General features: G+C 44.1%; 1 protein-coding gene across 12 annotated transcripts in view; it reads right to left on the bottom strand.

Annotated features, from left to right (window-relative positions):
* The window catches only part of ARHGEF3 (Rho guanine nucleotide exchange factor 3), a 295,453-nt gene that overhangs the window by 42,789 nt on the left and 226,097 nt on the right, over window positions 1-26,567 (bottom strand). The window contains exon 1 of one of the 12 annotated variants that reach the window (XM_045807389.2): window positions 25,304-26,490. The exons of 10 other annotated variants lie outside the window; for them this stretch is intronic. In XM_045807389.2, the coding sequence (XP_045663345.2) occupies window positions 25,304-25,399 (96 nt within the window). In that variant the 5' untranslated portion in view covers window positions 25,400-26,490. Of the gene's footprint in view, window positions 1-118; window positions 8,156-25,303; window positions 26,491-26,567 lie in introns of those variants that run through there. One more of the 12 variants, XM_045807397.2, reaches the window with a different exon arrangement.

The raw sequence follows: 26,567 nt of genomic DNA, 5'->3' as shown, positions 1-26,567 counted from the left end.
GAGAGGGAACCTACCCATTCCAATGTCTCTGCAGATGAGAACTACATAAAAACAACAGGCTGTGGGCAAGAGGGACATGACAGACGAAACATTTTACAAAGACAAAGAGGACAGTTACCCTTGCCTTCCTAAGCTCCATCTGACCTGCAGTAGATGCTGGACAGCACATGAAGACAGCAAATTTTGATGGAGAAAGCCAAACTTGCCAATTGCTGTGGCGAACCTCAACCATTTCCAGAGGAAGCCTCAAGATGTTCATCTTTCCTTTTCAGCCATTACTTTCAAAGTTTTGAGGGGTAAGCCAGAACTTCAGATTCTCCAGGACATCTCCGCAAGGTGTTTCGAACGTAGTAGGTGCTTGGAAAAATCTTGCCTGACTTTGGAATTCTGCCGAGATATGCTCATGTCATTTTGTGCCCTTGCCAATCTCAGATGTCAGAAGCCCTCTCGGAAATAGACTCAATCTTTCTGGCACTTAAATAGAAAAATCAAAAGACTAAAGAAAAAAAAAGTGCAAAACAATTCCACAATGTTGCCAGGATTGACTTCATGATTTCTTGAAGCAGTGAAATACTTTTCCAAGACAGAGAATGAATCCGGGCTGCCGGGGACCTCTCCAGCTTCTTGGCATGCTGAGCGGAACAGACAGTAGGAAGCTCTCCGAACACTGGGAAGGCTCAGTTCCAAAATGCAAGGGATGAATCTCTCAATATGAGAGACATTCCATTATTATTATTGAAGTGCTTAAGAGAAAGATCCAATAGCCCTTCTGCTTCCAGGTGACAATGTCCTTCAGGATGCTCCCTGTCCACTGCCTGGCTCCTGAGCATCTGTGCCCAGAGGAGGATTTTTAAAATATTTTTTACGTCAGAGCTGCATCACCAGCATACTAAACACACACACACACACACACACACACATATACAAACAAACACACCCTCTTGAGCATTCCCTGTATTTCTCTAAATAGCTCCTGCTTTGGGCTGGAAATGCCAGAGTTGTAATATCCCCACCCTTGGTGGTACAAACGGCATTGCAGCAAATAAGGAGGGGAGGGATTTCATGGGGTAGCAGGACTTGGTCTCGGATGATCCTGCAGACACCTCAGAGCCCAGAGACTCCCAGATCGCTGTTTTTTAATGGCTAAAGGTGCTGGATCACAGATTCTGTATCAGAATGGGGAAGCTGAAGGGCAGACGCCAATTGGGTTCTCGTGCTTTAAAAAGGGGCAGGGAGCACTGCACGCTTGGCAGGATGGGGGAAGATTCAGTTCTGTTCCACTTGCTGTGTCATCCTTTCTAAGGTTCTGCTGACTTTGCTGCCCATTTTATATGACCCAGTCGATGGGTGTTTACACAGCTACAAGATGTATGCACAGTGCAAATGCCTGTCCCTCTGCACATTGTGTGCAGTGGCACTACATGAGATTGTAATTAAAACTCCTTTCCTAAGGCATTGCCCATTTGGAAGTAAACATCAGGCTGCTCTCTGGCAATCTGACATTCCCAAGTAACGAACAACTGAACCAGAAACCACTGCTGCATGATTTAGTGCTGTGATCCAGCAAAGCAGGCAGGTGCAATTTCAAAACCAGAACATTTACAGGTTATTGGATCTATGGAGGAAGCTTTATGCCTAACCCACATGAGCAAAGTATGAATTATGGTGTTCTCCTTGAGGGCTTCAGTGAGACTAGGAGATTAAAAAAATGCTTGGCCTAATTTGATTTTTCTTTTCCATTTACTCAGTATGTCTCCAGCTACATTTTACTGCTATCTAAAAAGAGCCCTCGGGGAAAATGTTTCCAGATTCTAGTTAAATAGCTCTACTGAAAACTAGCAAATGCAATTCCAAGGATGCTTTTGGGCTTTACAGATAGATGACAGAATATAACCTCCAGAAGTTTCTAGTCCAACAACTCAGCTGCCAGACCAAGCTGGGCAAGGTCAATGCTAAACCCAGACACAAGATATCCTGTTTCAAGTACAGGTACCACCCCCGCCATGCAATTTTAAGACAGGGCAGGAGGCACCTCACTAAAGAGGCTAAAAAACAGAAAAAAGATAAAGGCATTGAGTATTGCGTGTAGGCAGTATTGTCTGCATAACAAAAATTTGTTTCATCTTTTCTAGGCCTTATAGGTTTTTTGTTTTTCTTGTCTTATTGCGCTAGCTAGGACCACCTGTATATTATTGATTCAGGCTGAGAGAGCAGGTACACTAGTGTAATTCTTGATTCTAAAGTGATTATTATGAAGAGTTCATCATTATGAATTGTGTTTGCTGAGAGCCTGGAAGAGATACCCTTTATCAAGTAGAAAAAGTTCCACTCTATGCTAAGTTTGCTATGAATTTTCGTAATGAATGAATATTGACTTTAAACAAATATTTTCTTGTTATATTTTCAGAGGACAAGGAAAGGGGAAAAAAAAGAAGGGAGGGGTGGCAGGAAGGGAAGGAGACAATAAAGAGGCACGGAGGTCACATATTTTCATAAATAAATTGGCACGGCAATTTAAAACATCTTTTGTGCTTGAATTACAAACAAAGGGGAATAAAGTATTCCATATATTTTATTTTTAATGTGAGTTTTTATTTTTATTTTTTAAATATTTTATTTATTTATTTGCAAGAGAAGCAGACTCCCCACCAAGCAGGGTGCCTGACGCAGGGCTTGATCCCAGGAACCCGGGATCATGACCCGAGCCAAAGACAGACACTTAACCGACTGAGCCACCCAAATGCCCCTAATGTGAGATTTTATTAAGTAGATTTTAATACTCCTTTGCTCGGGGAGACAATGGTTTTCTTTCCCTCTCCTCATTCTTACCTCCCAACAGGTAAAAAACCAAAGCAGATTACATGCATGTAAGAAAGTGCCTATCATATCAATATGATCTAGCACAACTGTTAATTCCTTCAAAAATGATTCCATTCTAATAGACATGGCATACAGGAAACCATCACTCATTCTCCCTTCATTTCATTTTTGCAGCTAGACTGGCACTGGGAGCAACTGGAGGGTCCTCCTCATTGTGTTTGTAGTTGCCATGAGACTACTTTCACTCAGCCACAGACCCAGCCCAAGAGGGACCAGAAAAGCATTCACCAGTGCAGGACTGACCACTCTACTGCAGGGCAACACCTCTCTTGGCTGTTATACACTTGGCTAGGAGCAAGGGAGAGGTGAGCATCAACTGTGCCAGCAGATGCTTCTGCCAATGGGTTGATGGAGTCGGAAAAGTTTTTCAAATGTTTGAGGACACCAGGGAAGCCTTAGTCAGGGCTCCATCTCTGTGGAGGGAGGAGGTGTGCTGAGAACACCCAGTAGCCTTCTAGGAGGCTTTCATCATCCTCACATTAAACAGAAGTTACAATCTCAGAGTGGTTGAGAAGCTCTCGCATTATGAAATAATAATAATGAGCTCATATTTCGTGCAGGGACTCCTCTCAATGCTTTACAGATGTCTACTAATTTATTCCTCCTAATACCCGTGCAAGGTAGATACTATGATGATCCATATTTTACAGATGGAGATACTGAGGCAGAGGAAGAGCAATGTGCTTAAAGTCGCTCAAAAAAGGTGGCCAGGATTTACACATAGGCAGGTTGGCTCCAGAGCCCATGCCTTACGGCTTTGTGTAAGAGGCCAGATGGTAAATGTTTTAGGCTTTGTGGGCATCTAGGCTCTGTCATGACTGCTCATCTCTGCCATCAGCCTTAAACAGCATGTAAATAAATGAATGTGATTATGTTCTGAAATCTGAATTCCAGAGTTTTTACATGTCACAAAATATTTTTGTTTTGCTTTTTTCAACCATTAAAAATAGAAACCATTCTTTGCTTGAAGACCATAGGAGGTGGGCTATATTTGGCCCATGGGCCATAGTTTGCAAACCACTGCTCTATGCTACTGCTGGCTTTATAGGGATCATTTCCTGCATCAGCCATCCTCAGCCTCAGCTTTTCTGCTGTGGCATACTCAAAGTCTCCCAGGTATAGCACCTTCCCAAGGCACACTTAGTCTTCAAGCTCTGGAACTGGCATGGGCTTGATTTGCTTATTCTTTCTGGAGCTGGGTATGCAGGGTCCTCCCCTGGTAAGCAGGGGAGATATCTGACTTATCTTTATGTGAGTAAACCCTATCCTACTACATTTTATTGTCTTAACTTTCCAATGAAATCAGCCCAAGCGTGACACAAACTTTCCCTGACCACTGATGTATACAAATAAGGAACAAACAAAATGATAGGGTTCCTGAGATCTGCTTCATAGTAATACAGGGAGCGGGAGCCATGATGTGTAGGAACAAGGCTGATCACAGGTTGGTAACTGTCAAAGCAGGGGGGCTGGCCAAAGGGATATCAGTATATAGTCCTGCCTGTAGTATACAGTCAGACACTAGATAATACGAAGGTTTATTTTAATGGACAGAGAACCATTTTGCAAATGTATCAGTGAGCAGACAGATGCCATCACAGATTGGTACTTTAGCTGTTAGTGAGGATCTAGTGAGAAAGAATACTGAAAGGGACAGATGACAGACATCATCTAGAACTGAACATAATTAGAAGAAACCTGGTAAAAATGAAAGAAAAAAATCCCATTCGTGAATTTCAGTAACTTGCAACTAACATAGGCCAGAAGAGGGAAGAGTCTGTGTGGTTGGGAAATCAAAAAGCTGGGAAAGCTACTTTGAAACGTTCAAACTTAAAGATGAGCAACCCCACGGAGAGGCACTGACCCAGCCGCCAGACTCCCTGAAGTCTGCTCTATTCTATTGACTGGTTTTTTTGTTTGCTCTCTCGTCAAGAAACCCATCAACAGGCTGCCAATCACTGGACTCTTCGACCTAAAACAATCTGGTGGAGTTCCACTCTGAGGTAGAAACAGAGAGAATAGGAGCCATTCAAGGTCAGACTGCCCAGGGAGGGGACACTTCTGTTCTGCTGTATTTATTTTATGAGTGTGCTTTCCTTTCCCTGATTCTACCTCCCCAAATTCATGTTTTTCTCTCCATTCCTGCAACAGCACCATCTTCTACTAAGAAGACGAAGACCTTTCATCCTTGCCAGGGCCTCACTCCCACTCTGCCTCTCTTCAGGCAAATAAATGTAAAGCTCATGACTCCATGACTGTCTTGACTTGACTTTACTACCCACATCCTTAGGCCCAAAGGCTGGTTCACGCTGTCTTATGGTTTATGCCCAAGATTGTCACCCTTCAGAACTTCTAGGTCACCACAAATATTACGGTGTTCTCACTTCTTTTGACACCTTCAATTGTCAAGGACTTCCCACCCTTTTTGGGTTTCTCACTGACTTGCTGGCCAGTTTTTTTTTTTTTTTCTACTCTTGCTTGTGCCTCCTCCAAGCCATAGCTTTACTTCAAGTGGCTCCTCTCCTCCCCTCTGGGGGACCTGACAGCCTGCTTTGTATCTTGTCCCTCAAAGACAAGATATTCCCGCAGATCTCCTTCCCAGCTAATGGTTTTCTAACTAAATGACTAAAAATGAGCCTCATTAAAAAAAAAATCTATCTATCCATCCATCCATCCATCCATCCATCCGTCCGTCCGTCCGAGTCTGGCTCTCATACATTCTAGCTGGGTGATCTCAAGCAATTTACTTACCTACAAGTTTCTTCAACTGAAAAACGAGGAAAGAATCCTCTCATAGTGCAGTAGTGGGAATTGTGGCTAAAAGCGATCATTTAATTCCATAAGAGTTTATAATCTGTGTCAGGCACTGGGCTGACCTCTTTACATGGATTTGCTTGTGGCATCTTCAGAACATCCAATGAAAGAGCTAATACCATTATTCTCATTTCACAGATGAGAAAGCTGAGGCTCAGTGAGCATAAGTAGTTACACAGGTCACCCATCTCAGGTGGCAGAGGCAAGATGGGGCTCTTATCCTGGACCATACACCTCAGCTACACTATTCCTCTCAAGGGTGATAATGAGCACACGGCACAGTGCCTTCCTAAAACTGAACTCACAACTGGTATGTTTTTACTAGATTATTCCTCCTCCCCTTCCCCTTTGCCACTAAGAACAGGTGAATTTATCTAATCATTCCATGTGTGCATTCTCTTTTTTAAAGAAATTGATCTTGAAATAATTTTAGATTTATAGAAGAGTTGCAAGAATAGTACAGAATGTTCCCATGCACTCTGTACCCTATTTCCCTGATGTTAAGATCTAACATTGTTACAAGATTATTAACTAAACTATTAAAGGATTTACTAGGATTTCACCTGTTTCCCCACTAATGTCCCTTTTCTCTTTCAGGATCCAAACTAGAATCTCACATTATATTTCACAGTCATATCTCTGTAGTCTCCTCCAATCTGTGATAGTTCCCTGGTCTTTCATGACATTGACACTTTTGAAGAGTACTGGTCAGTTATTTTGCTAAATGTCTCTCCATTTAGATCTGAGGTTTTCTCATGATTAAAATAAGATTATGCATTTTTTGGGCACCTGGGTGGCTCAGTTGGGTAAGGGTCTGACTCTTGATTTCCACTCGGGTCATGATCTTGGGGGAGTGGGCTCTGCGCTCAGTGGGGAGTCTGTTTGAGGATTCTCTTTCCCTCTGCCCCCCCATTCTCTCTCTCTCTAAAAGTAAATAAATCTTAAAAAAAAAAAAAGGTCATGCATTTTTGGCAAGAATACAACAGAAGTGACTTGTCTTTTTTGGTACATTACGTCAGGGTAATATTGTCGTATTATTTACTTACTATCTGGTTAAAGTGGTGGTATGGGTTGAACTGTATACCCCTAAAAAGACACGCTGAGGTTCTGCCCCCAAACCTGTGAAAGTGACCTTATTTGAAAATAGGATCTTTGCAGATACAATCAAGTTAGGATGAGGTCACAGTAGATTAGAGTGTATCCTAAATCCAATCACTTGTGTCCTCATAGAAAGGACATTTAAAGACACAAAGGGAGAAGGCAATATAATGACGGAGGCAGCACCTGGAGTGATGTATCTATAAGCCAAAGAACACCAAGGATTGACAACAAATACCAGAAGCTAGGAAGAGGCAAGGAAGGATTCCCTTGCAGGTTTCTGAGGCCTATACCTTGACTGCAGACCTCTGATCTCCAGAACAGTGAGAAACAAATTTCTGTTGTTCTAAGGCACCCAGCTTGTGGTACTTTGTTACAGGTACCCTAGGAAACCAATACAGGTGTTATCTGCTGGATTTCTCCCTATAAATTTACGATTCCCTTTGTAATTAATACATATATGGGAAGAGATACGTTTTGACTATGTGCATCCTTTTAAATCTGTGTGTTTATACAGCATTTGCAAAATTAGCCTCACCAAATTGTACATCTGTCACCCTAGGGGGTATGTCTCCTGGCTGAACAGGGAGAACCAGAAGGCTGATCCAGGCCAAGTACCCAAGACAGTCAGTGTTGTTGGCTGGAGCGGGCAAGGAGAGGAGCACTGTGGACCACAGGGGCATGCAGGACAGGGAGGCAGCAATGAGGAGGCCTTCATAGAGCTGTCTGAGCAAGAGGACCGGGGCTATAGGAACACGAAGGGGAGCTTCTTTGGAGCCTGCAAGAGACTCTTCATCTTATTTTCTTATAAATAGAAAAAGACAATAATGAAATAATGGTATCTAACTCTAAAATTTCCATTAAGTGTTTTTGTTTTTTTTTTTCCTGTTCTCTTTTCCCTGGCACAGAGTTAACTGACCTGGTGTCATCTGTTACCAGAAGCTGAAAGGCAAATAACGAAGCCCAAATTCCAACGGAAACCTGGCTTCATTGATTAGGCCAAATGCACTTCAGAATTATTGGTTTCTAACCCACAAGGTGAGCAAAAGGTCTTCAAACTCAGAACTATAATTTTCCTTTAGAGATGCTTATCCACGGTTTCAACAAAAGGGCTACAGACTTTGTGGATTTTGACAAACCACCAGGAACAGCTCCTGGAGGGATCCCTGATACCTTTGTCTTGGCTAATCTCAAAGATGGAGGCCACACCCTTGTGCTTATTCTCTCCAGCTGTGGGTCTGGTTGCCTTGCCCTGCGCATCCAAGGGAGATTTGATCTCCTCTTTGATGAAATGGCTCAACTCTCTCCATATCAGATGCTATAAGAAAAGCATCTCAATTTCTTTAAAAAAAAAAAAAAAAGCTGTGTGGGGTTATTTATTTATTTATTTATTTATTTATTTATTTATTTATTTATTTATTTATTTATTTATTTATTTTTGTACTTCTGCTTGCTAATGAAGAGTAAGGAGAGCCTGGATAAATAAAATTCACAGACCACTCTGAGTTAGTTCAGTCTCATGGCCAAGCTGCAGACAGGATATTGGATTGCTATGTTGAGAATCCAACAATTTCTCCAGCCTCCTCTCATGGAAATGCTAAACAGCAGATGATGATAGAGATGTCACAAGATGGTCTGGGCAAAGCCACAAATTAAACCATCAGCTCTCGGGGCCACAAAACTGAACATGTGAAGGTTGGAGAGATGATATTTATTCCCTGAATGTCAAGTCTTCTAGGCCTGCGCTAGTCAGCCCCGACGGCATCTGGCCAGAGTTGGCCTGTGAGGTGGCTGCTTTGGGGAAGCCTTGATTAAGGGGGACATGTGACTGAGCTAAGACAATGCTGGCACGAGCCTCTGAAAGGCTGCTCAGTCCCTGCCCCAAACGGAGCCTCCCATAAAAAGCAAATAAAAAATGAGGCTCGAAAGAAAATCACACTTTATGACAACTTCTGTGGTCATCCCGGCTTCATTTCCTCCAGGCCTCCCTGTTTCCTTCAAGTCTAAAACACATGCTGGCAAAACACTATAGCTCCCTGATGTTCATATAAACTAAATGGCAAAATGAAGGGAAGGAGGGGTGTGGGGCGAGGGAGATGGATTTCAGCCCATATACCCTGCAGAAGCAATTAATCTTACTACAAACTCTGAGAGGGCTAATGTTCAGGGCAAACCATTTTGTTTCTGAGGGCAGACGTCAAGCAACTTATTATCTTTATTTTTCTCATTATCATTGAATTTGTGCCCCTACCCTGGAAAAATAACCTGACCTACTTGTCTGCCATGGGGAAATTCATTTTTGCTGAATGATGGTGATGGGATGAAAAAAAAATGAACCTTGGGAAATAATTCAGTAAAATATGGGACTCCCTCAGAGTTGAAGCAGGCAGCAGCAGCCTGGGTTATGAACATAATCTCTTAGCAGTGCCAGTAAAATAAAACAGAACCACTGTCTCAGACACTGTATTTTTGGCAAATGTTTCACTCCTCAATTACTTTCAAAGTTATTCGTTTCAGTCAACATTATAAGGGTAAGTCAACATTTGTCCTGGCAGCAAGCCCAAATTTGTTATTTTATTAGTCTGCTACTGGTTAAATTGGCCCGAGATTAAACACATCTAATAAATAGCCCTAAAATACTGGAGTTTAGTAGAAGACCACATTCAAGTTCTCTTACACAGGATGTTACTATTAACCTTGGGCAGAGGAGAAATGTACACGCACACCCCAGTTAAGTTCCTTTTAGCCAACGCCAGCCCATCGCCTGAAACTCATTTTGGTCATGCCCAGACATGGCACTCCAGACCTTCAGAGAAAGAGGAAACCAACTATTTAGCTCTCTCTGCGGTCCCTGGGTCCACAGCTGCCTTCCGAATGTCAAGCAAAACTCTTACTTTCTTGAGGCAGACAGGGCCAGATGCTCGGGGCTAAAGCACTTCAAGAGTTCGACCTCCTGAAAAAGTCTCAGAGTCATGCCTCTGTGGCCCTTTAAGGGAAGGCCAGCTCTGGGCCCAGAAGATATTTTCTCATAGTTAGATTCAGGTTATGCATTTTTCACAAGAATGCCACAGAAATGATGTGCCCACCATGCCACACCTATCTGTAAGTCTAGAAAGTGGGGTCCCAGTACACACCCCTGGTTGCAGAATGTTAACTAGGTAGCCGGAGGTGGCAGGGGTGGCCTGATCACAGGCACAGGGACCAGAGGAAGGCCTCCCCTGTGGTTCTGGGGTTTCGCAGGCAGTCATTTCCTATTGACTTCTTGGAAACCCTTGGGTGGGATACAAATTCTGCATTTGTTTTTCTCTATAAAAGGGAATCCCTGGCTTCCCCTTGGGCTGAGTTGAAGGGGAAGGGGGAGAAAAATGCCACTGGGGATTCCACCCCCACTTCGGGGTTTGGGAACTGCCGTGTACAGACCTCAAGGGTACTTTAAGGATATTTGCTGAGGCTTCTCCAGAGTTTAGGAATAAGCTGAAAGTCTCTGCAGCAAGTGACAAAGTTCTTATCACACTGGCCCAAGGAATGTGTTGATTCTTTGCAAAGGATTTAAGGATAAAATATGAGCCAATCTTCCTGGCCAGAGCGCAATGCCCTATGACCTCAGGATCAACAATGTGACCTCCATGGGCTTGGTCTCCTCCCCTGTGAAGTGGGGGTGACTCTCCTACCCCCTCACAGAGTTACTGGGAAGATGTCATGAAATCATGTGTGTAATGTGCTTGGTATAAGCCTGCCCCATTAAGTTGCCTCCTGTAAATATCAGATTATTGCCCTTACTTCTAATGCCCAAAGACAGGTGTGGTCTCTCCCTGAGCCTGCTCTCCTGCCCTCATCCATTTCCTTCAGCACTAGATTTTTCCCTGGGCCTCCCAAGGATGAAGCTGGAACTCCATGTCACCTGCCACACCACAGTCTCACCAACGACATGCTCCTGCCACTATGCCTCAGGTTATGAGACCACATATTTTGATTCTACATTCTTGCCTTGCCTTTCTTCCTGCAGCTTTATCATCTGTTTGTCAAGCTCTGGCTGGATAGAGCAAAACTGGGAGTGGTTTGGCAGGATCCAAGGCTACGTCGGAGGAGAGGAAAATGTCAGCCATGAAATCCCAAGATAAGAACGTGAGTTGGGGAAGGGAATCCAAGTGGGTTTTGAGGTCTGCATCAAAACCCTCCTACCCAACCCCAAATCGCTAAATTATGGGCTAGAGGAGCTGGTCACCAATCTTGCCGGATCCCAGTACTATCTGGGATTAGGCATTGATAGGAACTCTGGATGTTCAATCCATCTCAGATGAGCAAGGTGGAATTTCTTCCCCAAATAACAAGTTACCTTGGGCTTCCAGAAAGGACCACACAGACCCACCAGCATGTCCTTTCTCTTTTTCATCCACCTATTGTACTTTGAAGCTTAGCATTATCTTCATTTCCCAGAAATGGGGAAAAAAAGTACAGAAATAAAAAAAAAGATGCTCAGATCTTAATCTCAATGTCCTAAAGGAAGGACAGACTGTTCCAGCTGAACTTGGGATAATCAAACATGTCTAAGGCAAGCAAAGCTGACAACCAGGTCTGCCATCGGACTGAAGACTAGGCTGGGACCAGGGATCCCACATACACCTGCTGGGTAAAACCTACAGGGACATCTGACCAAGGGCACGGGGTCAGCAGGATGAGAACATGGACCCCCTTCTCTCAAGGCCCAGTCAGCTTCTGTTTTTGACAAGAACAATATTTGAGCGGATGAGACTTGCAGAAATGTGGCCTCTGGAGAGAATCATAAACTACATTTGCCACACTCCCTCGTCCGCCCCAGCTGTCCTTCCTAGCACAATCTATCCTTTCAGATCATTGGGTTCACGGGCATCCTCAGCAGCACATACCTCCAGTTAGAAGCAGGGAACACTGCATTTGGGGGCTTCAGAACAGTCTGCTCTCAACTGAGAACAGAATATACTGAAATCTGATTATTCAACATGGAAAAAGCTACCAGTGGCACAGCCATAAGGGAATGATTGAATTGGGAATAAAATAAAATAAATTTTAAACTTTCCTGTTTTCAGCTTTCAGCTGACATCTTACCACCCACTGAGCAATGGTATGTAGAAAAATAAGGTACAAAGCATGCTGTTCAGGAAGCTATGAGGTAGGGAATCTATAATGGATTCATACGGCCTTTCTGTTGCCCCCAAACACACCCCAACTGAGCACATGAATAGCTTCATAATGTTATCCCTTGGGAGACGTGTGTGTGTGTGCGTGTGTGTGTGTGTGTGTGTGTGTGTGCGCGCGCGCATGTGTGTGTGCATGTGTGTGTATGCACACACAGAGAACACAAGACTAACTTTCTTTGAGACAGTTTTCATTCTGTAGCACATTTTTAATGACAGGAATAAAAAAAATGCCCACTAACAATGGATTTTTCCAAAGACTCATAACAAACACTGGCTCTCAGTGCTGTGCATTTGCAACCTTGAAACACAGTGATTATGTGTTATTTCTAACTCTGAGCAATTAATATGCAACCAGATGTATCATTATCTACAGTATATTAAAATTCAGGAGACTGCAAATTTGAAAAAGAATGTATCGTGCACGACAAAGCAGGCAGAAGTCTGAGACCTGCGCTGCTCCCCGCGTCACCTACAGCTCATTTCAATCACAAAGTCACAAGACAGAAAATGAATAGACAATACGGTTGACTTAAAAGAACAGAAGTAGATACAAACCTGTGATTTGACTGTTTGGTTTTATAAAAAATGTTGGTTTGGCCACTGGAGATTCAGTGGTAAGTGATGCCAGCAAGAGTTTCCAGAAAAGACAAAGGCAGTTTTGTGGTAAGAGAAAAAATGTTATTTATTGTGGCAGAAAGGGGTGAAGTTCCCATGAGTCTTTAGCTCAGGCCATCCACAGATGGGAGAGTTCCTTTGGAAGACCATGTGGGGTCTATCCTGGCAAGATTTCCCCGAGAAAAGTTTCTCAAAGTACCCTCCAAGGATGGAGGGAAAGTCTCACTTCCCAGGTGCTTGCTCCTCTACCCCACCATCTAGGAGCGAGGCTCTGGGGATGCTCCTGAATTTATAAAACAGGGCTGCAAAGAGAGGTGTCAGGGGCCACTAACCCCGCGAAGCCTCCAGAATTGTTATTAAATACATGCTGCCACGTTCCCTACCTACTCACAGATTCTAGCATTTTTCTAGAAACAGAGAAGTCGTCCCACACCTGACCCAGGTGTGACTCATCTCTTCTGACTGTCAAATAGAGAAGGAAGTGCTAGACAATGGGGGACCCCTAGGTGGGGAGGAGGAGGCACCAAGAGCCACGGAGTCACACCCCCCCCGTGCCAGGTGTTGGCACACACTCATCTATACCATACAGCAACCCCATCACCTCATTTTATAAAAGAGGAAGCAGGTGTTCAGTGAAGTAATGTGACTTGCCCCAAGTCATACCCAGTAAGAGCTGAAATTCAAATTCAAATCTACCTAACTTGAAAGCCTTCGCTGCCACCCCACACTGGCTGCCCGGGATACACAACTTCCTCTTATAACATAATAGCAACAAGACTGACAATGACTTCATGCCAGGCTGTGCCAAAGTGCTCTCTATGCACGATCTCCTTGATTTCTCTTAAGTTAGTACTATTAATATACCCATTTCACAAAACAGGCAACTGAGGCTCAGAGGGGTTAATAACCTTTCCTAAGGTGACACAACCAGTGGCAGAGGCAGGACTGCGCCCAAGGCTGCTCCTCGGCAAGACTTGCAATCTGAACCACAACCCTGCTCCTTTCCTAAGCCCTGTGGGAAATCAGGAGGGTAGAGGTGGGACAATGGAGACTGAGGCAGGAAGTGGAAAAGTTGAAGCTGTTCACTGCACATTCAAGCCCCTGTTACTCTGGAATCAGCAGCCCCTCCTGTCTGCCCCCCTCCTTCCCCCCAGCATCTTAGAGTGCCCAGCCAGGTGCCCAGGCGCCCTGCTCATGTACCCGCGGTGGACACCGCCCTCTGCTAAGGCACACCTGGGAATGGTGTGGGAGCGTCCAGCATCGGCGGGCTCACTGGATGACCACCTCCCAGTACTGCCCCCCTCTCAGTCTGTCAAAATCCCCAGTGAGACCGCCTGCTTCCCCATCCCTTCTTCCACTGATTGACAATCACTGTCTGTTTGTTAGGGTTCTGAATGATTCGGTCCAACTCAAGTACAAGTTCCTTGAGGACAGAAAGCATGCCTTTCTCTTTTAAACTCAGGAGAAATTGTTAGGTAGAGTCTGGACTCCATACTTACTGACAGTCAAAGAGCATTAGGGGTCATTTTTAGTTGTTCAGCTCTTCACCAGGTTGTATCCATCATGCTATGGAATTTCCCCACATTTCTAACAAAGGATCTATTTATAATTAAAGCACGCTGCTAATGAATAGGGCAGGAAGAACTCTCAAAGCAACCTAATCCTCCTTACCTGCACGGGGTCGGTCCCTGCGGTGGGAGCTTGATTAAGATTGCCAGATGATGTGTGTCAGATGGGAGCCAGCCTTGGGGAGGGATGACATGTTCTTCATCTCCCATGACCAGGGTCCCTCTCTACCCTAAGCTCACACCCCACTCCCTGCTTGAAAGTCATTCTGGGAACATCAGAAAACCATACTAGATTTTTTTTTTCATCCTGCCTGGCAGGAATGAACGTGAATCTTGCCAGTGTGCTTGGAACATCTTTTGTTTTTTTAAAAAAATAATGGCCAGTGCCAACTCGAATCCCTGGGAAATTGGGTGGGTATTTCCTACAAAGGAAAGAGTGACCTCCCAGCAGACCCCTTGATAGGGATGGTCAGCCGCAGCTTCCACTCAACTGATGTACACTGAAAATAGACAATGCTGTTGTTGCTAATGATCTGCGGAACACTTGCTCTGTGGAAGCCCTCTGCAAGCTCATTTGTTTTCACAGTTCCCTTGGAAATTCTCATTTACAGATAAGGAAACTGAGGCTTTAGAGGATGAGTCACTGTCCAAGGTCTCCTGGCTCACAAGCGGCCAACTTGAGATTCAGACTTGGCTCAGTCTACCCCGCAAATCCGAGTTCCTAACCACTGCACTCTGGGTCTGCCCCAAATTAAAATACAATCTTGCCCAATCCTTCCCTCAGGGTGAAGGGGAAAAGGAAGAGGATGGGTTAAATGATTTCAGCTGGAACTTGTGAACTTTGAAGCTTTGAAAAGAAAAAAAAAAGATTTTTGTTCTTAGAACAGAAATCCAATTTTTTTTAAAAAAATTGCTAACATCTAGTCCAGGATAATTTTCGATGATGCATTAAAGCCCATCTTTATCTGTTTATAAATATTAATATCGGAAATCTGGGTCCTATGTTCGAAGTCCAGATTTAAGGTTTAGTGTATAAGCAGCTGCACCCAAACTTGGGAACCTATTGCTTGCTGCAGAGCTCTGGCTCTAGAAGACCCTCAGAACACATGGAATGCTGTTTCCAAACTCTTGCTACCATTGTTGAAAATTTTTTTGCCAATGTATATACCACCTCAACTATTACACAGTTAATGTTTCCTTAAATTACTCATCTTTTACTTAAGAAACCATACTGTAAAAACAAACACTGCATCTGCCATAAATAGAAACTAACTTGCAAATATGAACCCTATTGTTAAATTCTTATTAGATACTGTTGCCTGCCTGAAGCTTCTAAGCCTGAGGCTGGAGCTTTGTTGAAAAGGGGAACTAGCAAGTGATAGAAAGGTGTTAAAGACACACTAGCTCCAAACTAAGACTTTCGCCTCGGCATGATCAGAAGGACCAGAAGGACAGAAGAGAATTGAAAAGAGAGAGTGATTCAAAATTATTGTGTCTTATCTCTGTATCCCCTTGTCCCTGGTATCATTCAGGCTACCACAAATGGTATGAAACCCACCTTCTGGGAAAAAAAATGATCTAGGCCAGTTTTCTCACTCCAGAAACAAAGACTCCAAGGTCCCCTGAGCCTGGGAGGACTTGTGTCCTCTTCCGAGCTAGTAGGGAGACTCTTGTAAGAACCAGCTTAGAAATAAATGCTAAATTCAGATTTAAGCGTTGAAGAGTCCTCCAAAGCAAGTCCCCATTGCTTGATGCTGAGCCAGAACAAAGCTCACTCTCCTGGGCCCTTAGAGAGCAGACATAGAGCATTCAGAACCGAACAAGAGAAAAACAGGCCTGTCTTCCGATGAGCTCTCTTTTAAGCTGTCCAATTTAAGTCACCATCAAACAGCTGAAGTGGAAGGTGACTTTTCACCGTGTATCTGTGGCTGACACTTAAGTTACCATCAATTTTTTTCCTCTTGTAACAGTCTGTTTCCTTCACAGTGGTTTCAGACCGCTTCTGCAAGACCACACCCAGAAGCACCCAAGGAAACCACCAACCAGCAAAGAGGATGGCTGAAGGTCTGTGAGAATGAACAAGACCCTAAAACCTAACAGGATATTGATAAGCCACCTGCATCCCTCCCCCACCTGCGCGAAGTCAGACATAAGAAGAGTCTTTACCAGTGACCTTTAATTATCGTCTCTGTATTTGCCTGGGGTTGTTCTTGACATGCCTGCGTCACTGGGGATTATGAAATGTTAGCATTTCAATATAAGATAAGACACTTGAGAGGGATGCTTGCACTGGCCTTGTGCTGGGGCCAGAGAGCACACAGAGGAAAGACTTATCACTTGTCTCCCTGGGATATCATCAGGCCTGTAGCTCCTTTGCTTTCCACCCACTGGCTGCTTCCCTTTTCCCTTCTGTGGCTTCTTCCCTCAGGAAGACTCCAAACTTCCAAATCCGACAATGGCTATACTGGCTAAACATTTAACTTTATAGATTTTTTTCAAGGTCCTGGCATAGGCTCTCAGTTTTATTTCACTCAGGTTGCCAACTTCTCCTGGTATCTACGGAAACCGTTCCCTCCGGGGAAATGCTCTATTTCTCCTTACCCTTTAATTATCGCCTCTGCTGCAAACATTAGGTCTGTAGAGGTCAGGAAGAGATCATCTTAAGGGATGTCATCTACATGTACAGAAGTTTCTGTCTATCCATTTTGTGTGGACTTCTTGTTTAATAGTGATCACACATCAAATATAAAGCAAGCTTTGCACTTCAATCTGGAATGCAGGCCACAGGATGGGCCCACCAGTCCACTGGCTCCCAGGTGAGGTCTCTACATGCAGTGTTCTAAGTTTAATGTGGTTCACTTTGAACACCCCCCAAAACAGCGCTGCTTACCAACTTCACTCAGGAACACAACTGGGTTAAGCCAACACCGCGGTGTGCCAAGAGGTCAAGGCTGGGCAAGGAGGGCCCAACGATTTGGCCCTGCCTCCTCCTAATCTCTCTGAATCTCTGTTTCTTCGGTTGACAAACAGAGGACAGTCCTTGCCTTGCTCAGCACCCTCAGCCAGTGCAAGGTTCAAAGGGGATCATACATGTGAAAACACCTACCTGCTATTTGAACACAGGGCGGCACTGCTGTGAATTTAGGGAGTGCAGTGAGAGAGGGACAGGGGATGCTAAAACATCCCTTCTCTGACTTCCCTATATCCCATGTACTTACGTAGACATTGAAAGGGGTTATATCATGTGTGCAATTATGCTCAACTTCTTTCCTTTTTATTTTTTACGAGAACATTACGGTATTTCTGTTGGCTAGTGTATAATGGCTTGAATGATGCCACGCTCCCTGGGCCAGAGGCCACGGTATATGGAGTCATCCCCTCATTGTAGGTCAGAGAGGTTGTTGGCTTTTCTGTCTGTTATAAATAGAAAAGGATGCTAAACTGAAATCAGACAACCAGACTTCAAGCTTCAGCTCTGCCATGTTCAGTGGTGTGATCCTGGGAAAATGACTGAATTTCTCTGATTCTTAGGATCCTCACCTTTAAAATGGTGATCATTACACTCAGGTGAGAAAAATGCTTTGAGACCTATAAAACGCACAAGCATACAACATGATCATTATCGCAATAATATTATTATGAACAACTCCAGACACACAGCATTTTTCCCCCTAAGAGCTGGGATACCGGGTCCAGAGATTTGAACCTTTGTTTGCTGTTTTAACACACACTGACGAGTACCCTCATTCCCCACAGATGCATGTCATTTCCCTGCAACACCCCCAGGACTGGGTTCCACCATGCCTTTAAAATATTTGTGATGTCAATTAGGTATGAAACAGCACCTATTATTACCTTTTTCCTTTCTATAATTTCTATTAGAGTGAACATTTAAATAATGTTTACTTTCACAGTTCCTCTTGTGTGTGAACTACCTATTCGTGTCTTTTAGCCCATTTATCAATGGACATCTTGGAAGGTTCTTTTATATCTGTATAAGTTACTTCTATGATAAATGTTAATCTTCAGTCTGTCATCTCTATTTCAAAAACCTTTTTCAATATATTAGTTTACATCTCTTGCCTAAGGAAGCACATAACGGTCACCTTGTTTGTTGTTATAGCATTATACAGTGTGCCTATGGGCTGATCAATACTCAAGATTTCCAAGCACGCTGAGGATGTCCGGTGGAAACAAGCAAGGAAGAGAAAGAGATTGGACAGTATGTCCCATTTGGAAAAGTTAGAGGAACCAGGATGTCTAGCCAAGAGAAACAAGCACCTGGGGGAAGTGTGTGTGTGTGTGTGTGTGTGTGTGTGTGCACGCATGCACATACATGTGCATGTGTGTGTGCAGTGTGGGAGCAGACGGGAAGAGAAAGCAGTTTTCAAATATTTAAGGAGATAACACATGAGAAAGTATTACTGTATAATATTCAGTTGCAGAAAGCAATGTTACAATTAAGAGAGGATTTTTTTCATGATCTACACTGAACAAAGACAGAATGTACAGGCTCAAAAGGTAATGAGCTCTCTGTTTCTGGAGATGTTTAAGCAGAGATCAAATGGATCCAGCAGCGGGTTAGCACTGGGCTCCATATTCTCAACAGGCCTTTCCTACTCTAAGGTTCTCAAATGCAATGACCCTGGGTCATTTCCTGGAGGCTAGTTTTGTTTGTTTCATAAATCCCCGGAAAAAAAGACTGTTTTGCTACTCCTTGCCTCCTCATCTTAAGAGCCAGAGAAGGAAAAAAAAAATCCAGTGAATTTACCGTTAAAGATTTCTGGTTCTGCTCCAATTAATTGAAGTTTAGTAATAATCGGGTCTGCCTTCTCACAAAAGAACACAATGGCTCAAACACAGAAGGTCCAGACACAAATGTTTCGAGACTTAAAAAGAACCACTCCTTTCCTAGCCAGTCGAAGGTCCAGGAGCCTTTCTTGATTAACATGTGACATAGCCTCTTCTAAGCTAATAACGGGTGTCAATTCATAAAAAATGGAAGGCATTAGAAACCGCTGGCCTTCATTCTTGACAGTTCATGAGTCAATACAAAAATAAATGGCAATGCAATCACAGCAATTTCCTCATTTTGTGTGTGACCTGTACACATTGCCAACGCTGATAAATTATGGAAGGTAACGGCATGCATACATCACAAATGAAGTAGCCCTTCTAGATATACACATGCCATTAATAACAATTACATGTGCACAGGGCTTTGCAAAATTAGGCTATGATCAGTAATTTATTTTCATTCAGTTGTTATGAAAACAGTGGCACCAGTCCAGGACTTTACAGGCAACTGCAGAGTGTCTTGAGAAAATGACACAATTTGCAAGTATCCAGATGGAAGTCAGGGCCTTCCAGTTATTGGCTTAGGTGGAAGCCTGGTGGTTAATGTAGATAAGCAAAATGACTAATTGCAGAACGAACGGTGTCACCTCCACAGAGCTGAGCATGCGGAATTCTGCCAAAGACCAGCTCTTTGGTGTTGAGAAACACAGAACGGAAGTTATCCAAACCCTCCAAATGGTGGCTTGCAATTCCCACTCCTTTGGGTTGTAGCCATTCTATGAAGTGGGCTGCCAGAAGCACTGGGTAATGGCAGGGTCTCCCATCCTGACACTTGGGAAAAAGTAGGCTTTTGACTGTGAGGCTATTTGCTCCAGCACGCGTGTTCATCCTTCATGTGTTATGTGGTGAGGAGACCGGTGATTTAGTCATTTAGACGCAATGTGATGTGGTTGGGAAAGTATAGACTTCAGGGTCAGAGTGGGGTGTGAATCTTGGCTCCTCCACCTAGTAGCTCAACCATCCTGGAAAGGCTACTGCCCAGCTCTGAGCCTCAGTTTCTTCTTCTACAAAAAGGAACAAGTACACCAACCTCATAGGATTGTTGTGGGGATAAAGAGAGGACCTACAGTAAGGCCCTTAATGCCCTGCTGGGCATAAAACAGCACTCAGAAAATTTAGGATAGTGATCATTAATTAAAATTGTTTGGGGAATCTTTTCAAGATGCAGAAGTCTTGAAGATGATGATGCTATTTATTGCACACTTACTATGTGCCAAGCACTGGACTAAGCACTGTACATGAATTGTCTCATTGCCCCTCACTATGATCCTAGGAGGTAGAACTCTCATCATCCCCATTTTACCACTGAGGAAAACAGGGCTCAGAGAGGCAGAGTAGTTTGTCCAAGGTGACACCACTAAGCAGATGGTGGAGATGGCATTAGGACTCAGTCCAGAGTTGATACCTTGAACATCCTCAAATGTACATGTGTACAGTCAACATGTTTTCCTTTAATAGACCAATTCCTAGTTCAGGTACATCCTATCCTGGAGGCTCAAGACCCCTAAGACCCTCAAGAAGCCTCAGAATCATGGGCTGGATGACCATAACCAGATCCTATCAGCAAGCGATGGCCTTTACCTGGGTAACTCCATGTTGCTCCCCTCCCAGCAAGACCCGAAGTCACATGATTCATAGAGTCTACTTATTTGGTCACTTGAAGAAATACCAGGATTCTAACTGCAATAACTCCTCAGAACTATTTCCATGCAGTTAGATGTATATACTTTCAGTTCAACACCATATGATACAGATTCCAAGAAATGTATAAATTAACTGGAAACCATTTGACTCCTTTAGCTCTCCAGCTGGCATGCAAGGAGTGCAGCCCCAGGTGCATACAATTTTCAAGTCCGCATGTGGACTTACTGGGGCATAAATTATGGCAGGGGCACAGGGTTCACCTTACGCTTTAAAGCTGAAGCTTTAAAAGTACTTCCCCAGTTACATAAAGTACTCATGATTATATATTTAAAAGAAAATATTTTAAAGCATCTCACACGTCTGTTAAGTTTTCATTCTGCTCCCTTTTTCTTCACAGAGGTAAACACCCTTACGTGCCACAAAGTACGCTGGTATGAAATGCTGGACTAAATCAATCAGGAAACCTGGCATTGGATCTTGGTTCAGCTGCTGATTTTCTTCATGGCTTTCTGCAAGTCACCTCCCGTTAGTGTCTTTATTCATAAAGTAAGGAGAAAAATATGTGCTTTCTGTTAACCCTACAACATGCTTAGGGTCTCAAGTGAGACACTAAATGTGGCACTTAGAAAGGAATAGAGATCTGTCATTTCTAGGTACATGTCCTTCCAAGGGCCACACAAGGCCACTGGAGGAGTCAAAATCAGATCATATACTTTTGAGAGACAGAGGCAATGATTACAAATAGTGCTAACTAAATCTGGCCTAAGTCTGACCAACATCTGAGATACTGAACCTTAAAACCAAAAGTGAGCTGTCCATCAAATTGTCAGATATATTCTTAGAAAGAAAATAATGGAAACATCTCTTTGTATTTTCACTAAAAATGAAATGGACCCCAAACTTTTAAAACCTTCTTACCAGACTCCAGCATCCTTAGCCAACATATCCACTCATTTGAGCTTTTTTTTTTTAAGCTTTTATTTATTTATTGGGTGGGAGGAAGGTGGGGGGGTAGAGAGAGAGACTCCCAAGCAGACTCCATGCTGAGTGCAGAGCCCAATGCAGCATCAATCTCATGACCCTGAGATCATGACCTGAGCCGAAATCAAGAGTCAGATACTTAACCAACTGAGCCACCCAGGCACCGCTGAGCCTTCTTTCTTTAAAAGCAAACCTCCCCATGTAGAAACAGTGACTTTTAACTTATAATCAGTGTAATTCATTAAGAGCTAACAGGTTTCCTTCTAGTGACTTGATCAGGTGTTCAGAGCAATTAACGTGCCTTGAAGGACAAGTCCCTCCTGGCATGGGAATAAGCACCCAATATATAAGAAAACTAATGGAAATTAAGTGAAGTTACACCAGTGATCAGAAGAAGCAAGCTTAACCATGCTCATGTGATACAATGTTTCTCTGTGAAAGTTGAAAGCCATGGACTAAAATGGACTAAGCTCCTTGGATTCCATAGTTGATGATTAGAGCTAGAAGGATCTAGCTGGTTTTGGGTACTAAACACTTGCAAGCCAACTCATACATCTATGCCATAAAGAAATACCAGATTAGGAAGCAGTATTATATTAATATCATAATCCATGTAGAATACTTTCCATGTTTAAAATCAATATTTTATGTCATATGGTTTCACTCACTTATGGAACATAAGAAATAGCAGGGAGATCGGTAGGAGAAGGAAGGGAAGAATGAAGGGGGGGGTAAACAGAAGGGGGAATGAACCACGAGACTATGGACTCTGGGAAACAAACTGAGGGCTTCAGACTGGAGGGGGGTGGGGGATTGGGATAGGCCAGTGATGGGTGTTAAGGAGGGCACATACTGCATGGAGCACTGGGTGTTATACACAAACAATGAATCATGGAACACTACATCAAAAACTAAGGATGTACTGTATGGTGACTAACATAACATAATAAAAAATTTAAAAAAATTAAATATTTTAAAGAAAATAATTTTAAAAATATATCATCACTGAAATTAAGAAAATTACAAAGCGCTTAAATCTCGAGTAGAACTTTAGTCATTTGCATTTAAGAGAATGTTTGTTGTTGCGCATTTTTAACTCAAGTGTATCAAATGCACATCACGGCATACCAGCCCCTTCCCCACAAGTCTTTCCTTAAGTAGCTTTCCCCAGCACGCCTGCTGCAAACACAGGAACCATGCTAGAAGGCACTTGCCCATGCAGCGTTCCTCCCCGAAGCAAATCCCGAAGGAACAGCCATTATATGTCTAAAGGGCACAGGTGCTTTGCTGCAACTGGCTTTGAAAGCCAAAAAGTACTTTGGATAAGCCAGTCCTTCTCTTTATAACCACCTTCTTTTTGGGAAAAAAATGATTGATCTTAAAAAACTACTTTCATAGGAATTAACAGTCAGTGCCTACTTTATAAACATGTGTATAATCATGTTTTTCAAAAGGCCTATCAGGGTATGCTGTTCTTTAACCACTTATAAATACTGATGACACCTGCTGGTAGAAAATATATTTTAGTTAATTGCTTATGGAGAAGTAAGGCCTACAAGGGTTGGCCTGTCTTTTGTACAGACAATGAAACCAGAAAACTACCCCCTACACTCACTTCAGTTTCCTTTTCCAACTTTGCCTATTTGTCATTATCAGGAAATGAAGCTAGGAGATGCGCTGGACTAGACATTTCTGCTTCAAGATGTATAAAGCATACATGATACTTCTCTGATTTAAACTGCACACATACACACAAAACACTCAATGGGGATACCTGAAAAATATTTACTATTTCAAAAATTGTTCCTCCCCCATCCTTACTCCCATACCACGACATCCCCATAAAAGGAAAATAAGTCACATATTTTAATTTGGATCTCGCTACCATGAAGAAAATTAATATTTGGCATTTGGTGATACATTTCTTTCATCAAATTTGTGATAATACAGATACATTTCTATTCTAAGTATAAGAATAAGAAAAGATCAAGCAGATGAGTTTTACCTCAGCCAAACTACTCAGAAAACATAGGACTAAGGGAGAGCAAGAAAGGACTAGTTAGAGTTCAGAGCTATTCTCACTATTCTTCCTTTGATCCATTTCAATTTATTAATTCAACTTGGTTATGCTTTGCTTCCTTCCAAAAGGAGTTTGAGAGGATACAAGCGTCACTGCTCCTACATTCATTAAATTATGATGTTCCTATTGAAAAATCATTATATCCATTCCAAGCCTGAATAACCTGAATCCTATGCTGGTGCTATCTTGTCAAAACTTAAATAAGAGTCCAAACACCATTAAGGCCATTACACTTCCACAGCTGCTGGGAACAAAAACTCTTTGTGAAAGTATACAACTGAGCTGGAGTGTGGGGTGGGGGTGGGGGTGAAAAGTTAGTTGTGCTCAGCTTACAGAAAGCTGATTACAACCGGAGACTGTTTGGAGTCTTGTCAGCTTAGAGCAGCTCTTGTTAGAGGCAATGAATCTTTGATGCTGTCCTCCCGAATATACATAATTCAGTGAGCCAAGTGCACACAGCTAAGAAGACCCAGGGGTGGTGGGTGGGTGGAACCCTCAAGACTGCTGCACCAAGGTCGGATGCACATCTGCCTCTAGACTTTCCCCAGTCATGGTTGGACAGAGTGACAGTCTCTCAGATACACACATGAGCAGCAGTGATGAGCTGGGTCCTGTGGGTTCCGCTACAGCTTGGCCACAGCAAAGCTGTGAACTAGTGGAAGCAACTATATTCCCTAAGACCCTCAAGGACTGAGAAGGATGCTTTCTCTTCTAGCTGAATGCAACCTTTAAGACCAGTGAGCTCTTTGCCAGAGATATAACACACAGAAGTAAAAGGCAAGATTAAACACAAGCCAGGAGGGCTCTCTCACATTGCCCTCAAGGCACTGGAAAGTTCCCAGAAAGGGAAATATTTCCAGTGTTCCAAGACAGCTTCCCATTGCCCCAAGGAGTTTAATTCATTTTCAGGATCCACGTGCAAGACACTCAGATTACATTTAGCCCCCAGACCCCCAGCTGAATGACCCCACTGGCCACAGATGACAAACAGAGGTGCCAGCTCCTGTCTTTGCTGCCAAACAGCTGCAAGGTCAAACCTGACAGGTGAGATGGCCCCCAAAGGCCTCCTCTTCCTCCCCAACCCAGGCAAGAGGAAACCCAAGCTTAAAAGGTAGCTCTTCCCTGACATCTGCTAAGGATACAGTAAGAGAAAGTCCCTCCACCAGGTCTAGACAAAAGACTGACAGTCTGAGAGCCCTGAAGGATGCAAGAGAGGCCAGGGCAACGAGGCAGCTGCTCCCTGGTCAAGAGGAAGAGGGGCAGGGACAGGGGAGGAGGTTCATGATAATCCACAGAGAAGGGGCAGAAGAAGGGAGGCAGAGACAGAGAGTGAGACATGATAGGAGAGAGTGTGTGTGTGAGAAATGGGGAGAGGGAGGGAGAAAGAGAGAAGAGAGAGGGAGAGAGAGGGAGAAAGAGGGAAAGTTAGAGGAAAGGAGAGAGGAAGAGAGAGAGAGTGGGGGGAACACACTGAATGAGAGATGCAAGCATTGAGAGACTGACACAGAGAGGAAGCCGAGAGAGTGAGAGATGGAGCGAGACGGAGGGACAAACAGACGGACCCGGAGAGGTCCAGGTGGAGGCCCTACCTCCGTGTCCTTGGACGGACTGCTGGCCGGGGGAACCTCCAGGCTGCAGTTCGCCCTCTTGACCGTGAGGTAGAAGGGGTAATCCTTGGCCACCATGGTGGCTGCCGGGCCTGCTCTTTGGGATGTCACCGCTGACCCGAGGCGACCACAAAACTCCCTGGCGAAAGGGGGCCCCAGCTCCACGGTGCCGGGCGGCAGCGCCGGTACGGAGACTGACAGCCGGCTTCTTGCCTGGCGGGACCGACTCAGCTCTCCGGCTGAAAGGGGGGAGGAGCCTAGGCCGGGACCGCCCAGCTGGGGCGGGGCTAGGGGGTGGGGCGGGGCCAGGGGGTGGGGCGGAGCGCCGGCTCGGCCCTGCCCCGACGCGTCCCCGAAGCGCCCAGGTACCGCCCCGCGGAAACCCCCTCAGCGTCGCGAGGGGCGAAGATGGCGTGGGACCCTCCTTCCAGCGGGCCGGATGCCCGGGGCCACCCTCCCAGTGACTCTCTGGCACTCCCGGGGTGGAAGAGGGGGCGGGTAGAACCGAGGCTGGGGCGAAGCTGGGCGGCGGGGAGAGAGGTGCCCCCGCGGAGGAAAAGAAAGCGTTTTAAATGCCCACACTAAGAAGAGGCGGTATGCTATTTTGCCTTCTTCCCAGCCAGCCTCCCCTCACACATTTTTTTTTTTTAATGAACGTCACTGGAGTATAATCTATAAACAGTAAGATGTGCCCATTTTAAGTGTACAGTTAGTTGAGTGTTGACAAATGTAAACACTCATGTAACCACCTCCACAATCAGGAAATATATTTCTATCATTTCCAGAGACTTCCTTTGAGCGCCTTCCTCTGAACACATTTTTAAATATGAAGAGGCTGGTTAGAGGCAGCCAGCCACTCAGAAGGGCAATCTGACAGGGTCTGTCAGGATGAAGCTGCGCAGCGTGAGCCGGCTGGCTGTACCAAGTCTTACTGGAGAAATACACTGTAAATGTCTGATAGGCAATTCTAAGATCATTTGCTGCAGCCCAGTCTGGGACAGTAAACAAACAAACAAAACCCCAAACTGGAAACAACTGTAATGTTTATTAACAGGGAGGGCTTAAATCAATTTTCCTTCTTACAGAACCCAACTCAACAGCAGTCAAAAAGAAGGGGTCTAGTGCTGTGGCATGTAAAGATCTCCAATGTATTTTTTTTTTAAAGATTTTATTTATTTATTTGACAGAGAGAGAGAGAGAGACAGCCAGCGAGAGAGGGAACACAAGCAGGGGCAGTGGGAGAGGA

The sequence above is a fragment of the Ursus americanus genome, chromosome 14 (assembly GCF_024610735.1).
Source record: "Ursus americanus isolate L20-20 chromosome 14, mUrsAme1.1.p, whole genome shotgun sequence".
Classification (NCBI taxonomy): Eukaryota; Metazoa; Chordata; class Mammalia; order Carnivora; family Ursidae; genus Ursus; species Ursus americanus.
Note: the sequence above shows the minus strand (reverse complement) of the source record. Positions and strands in the feature narration are given on the sequence as shown.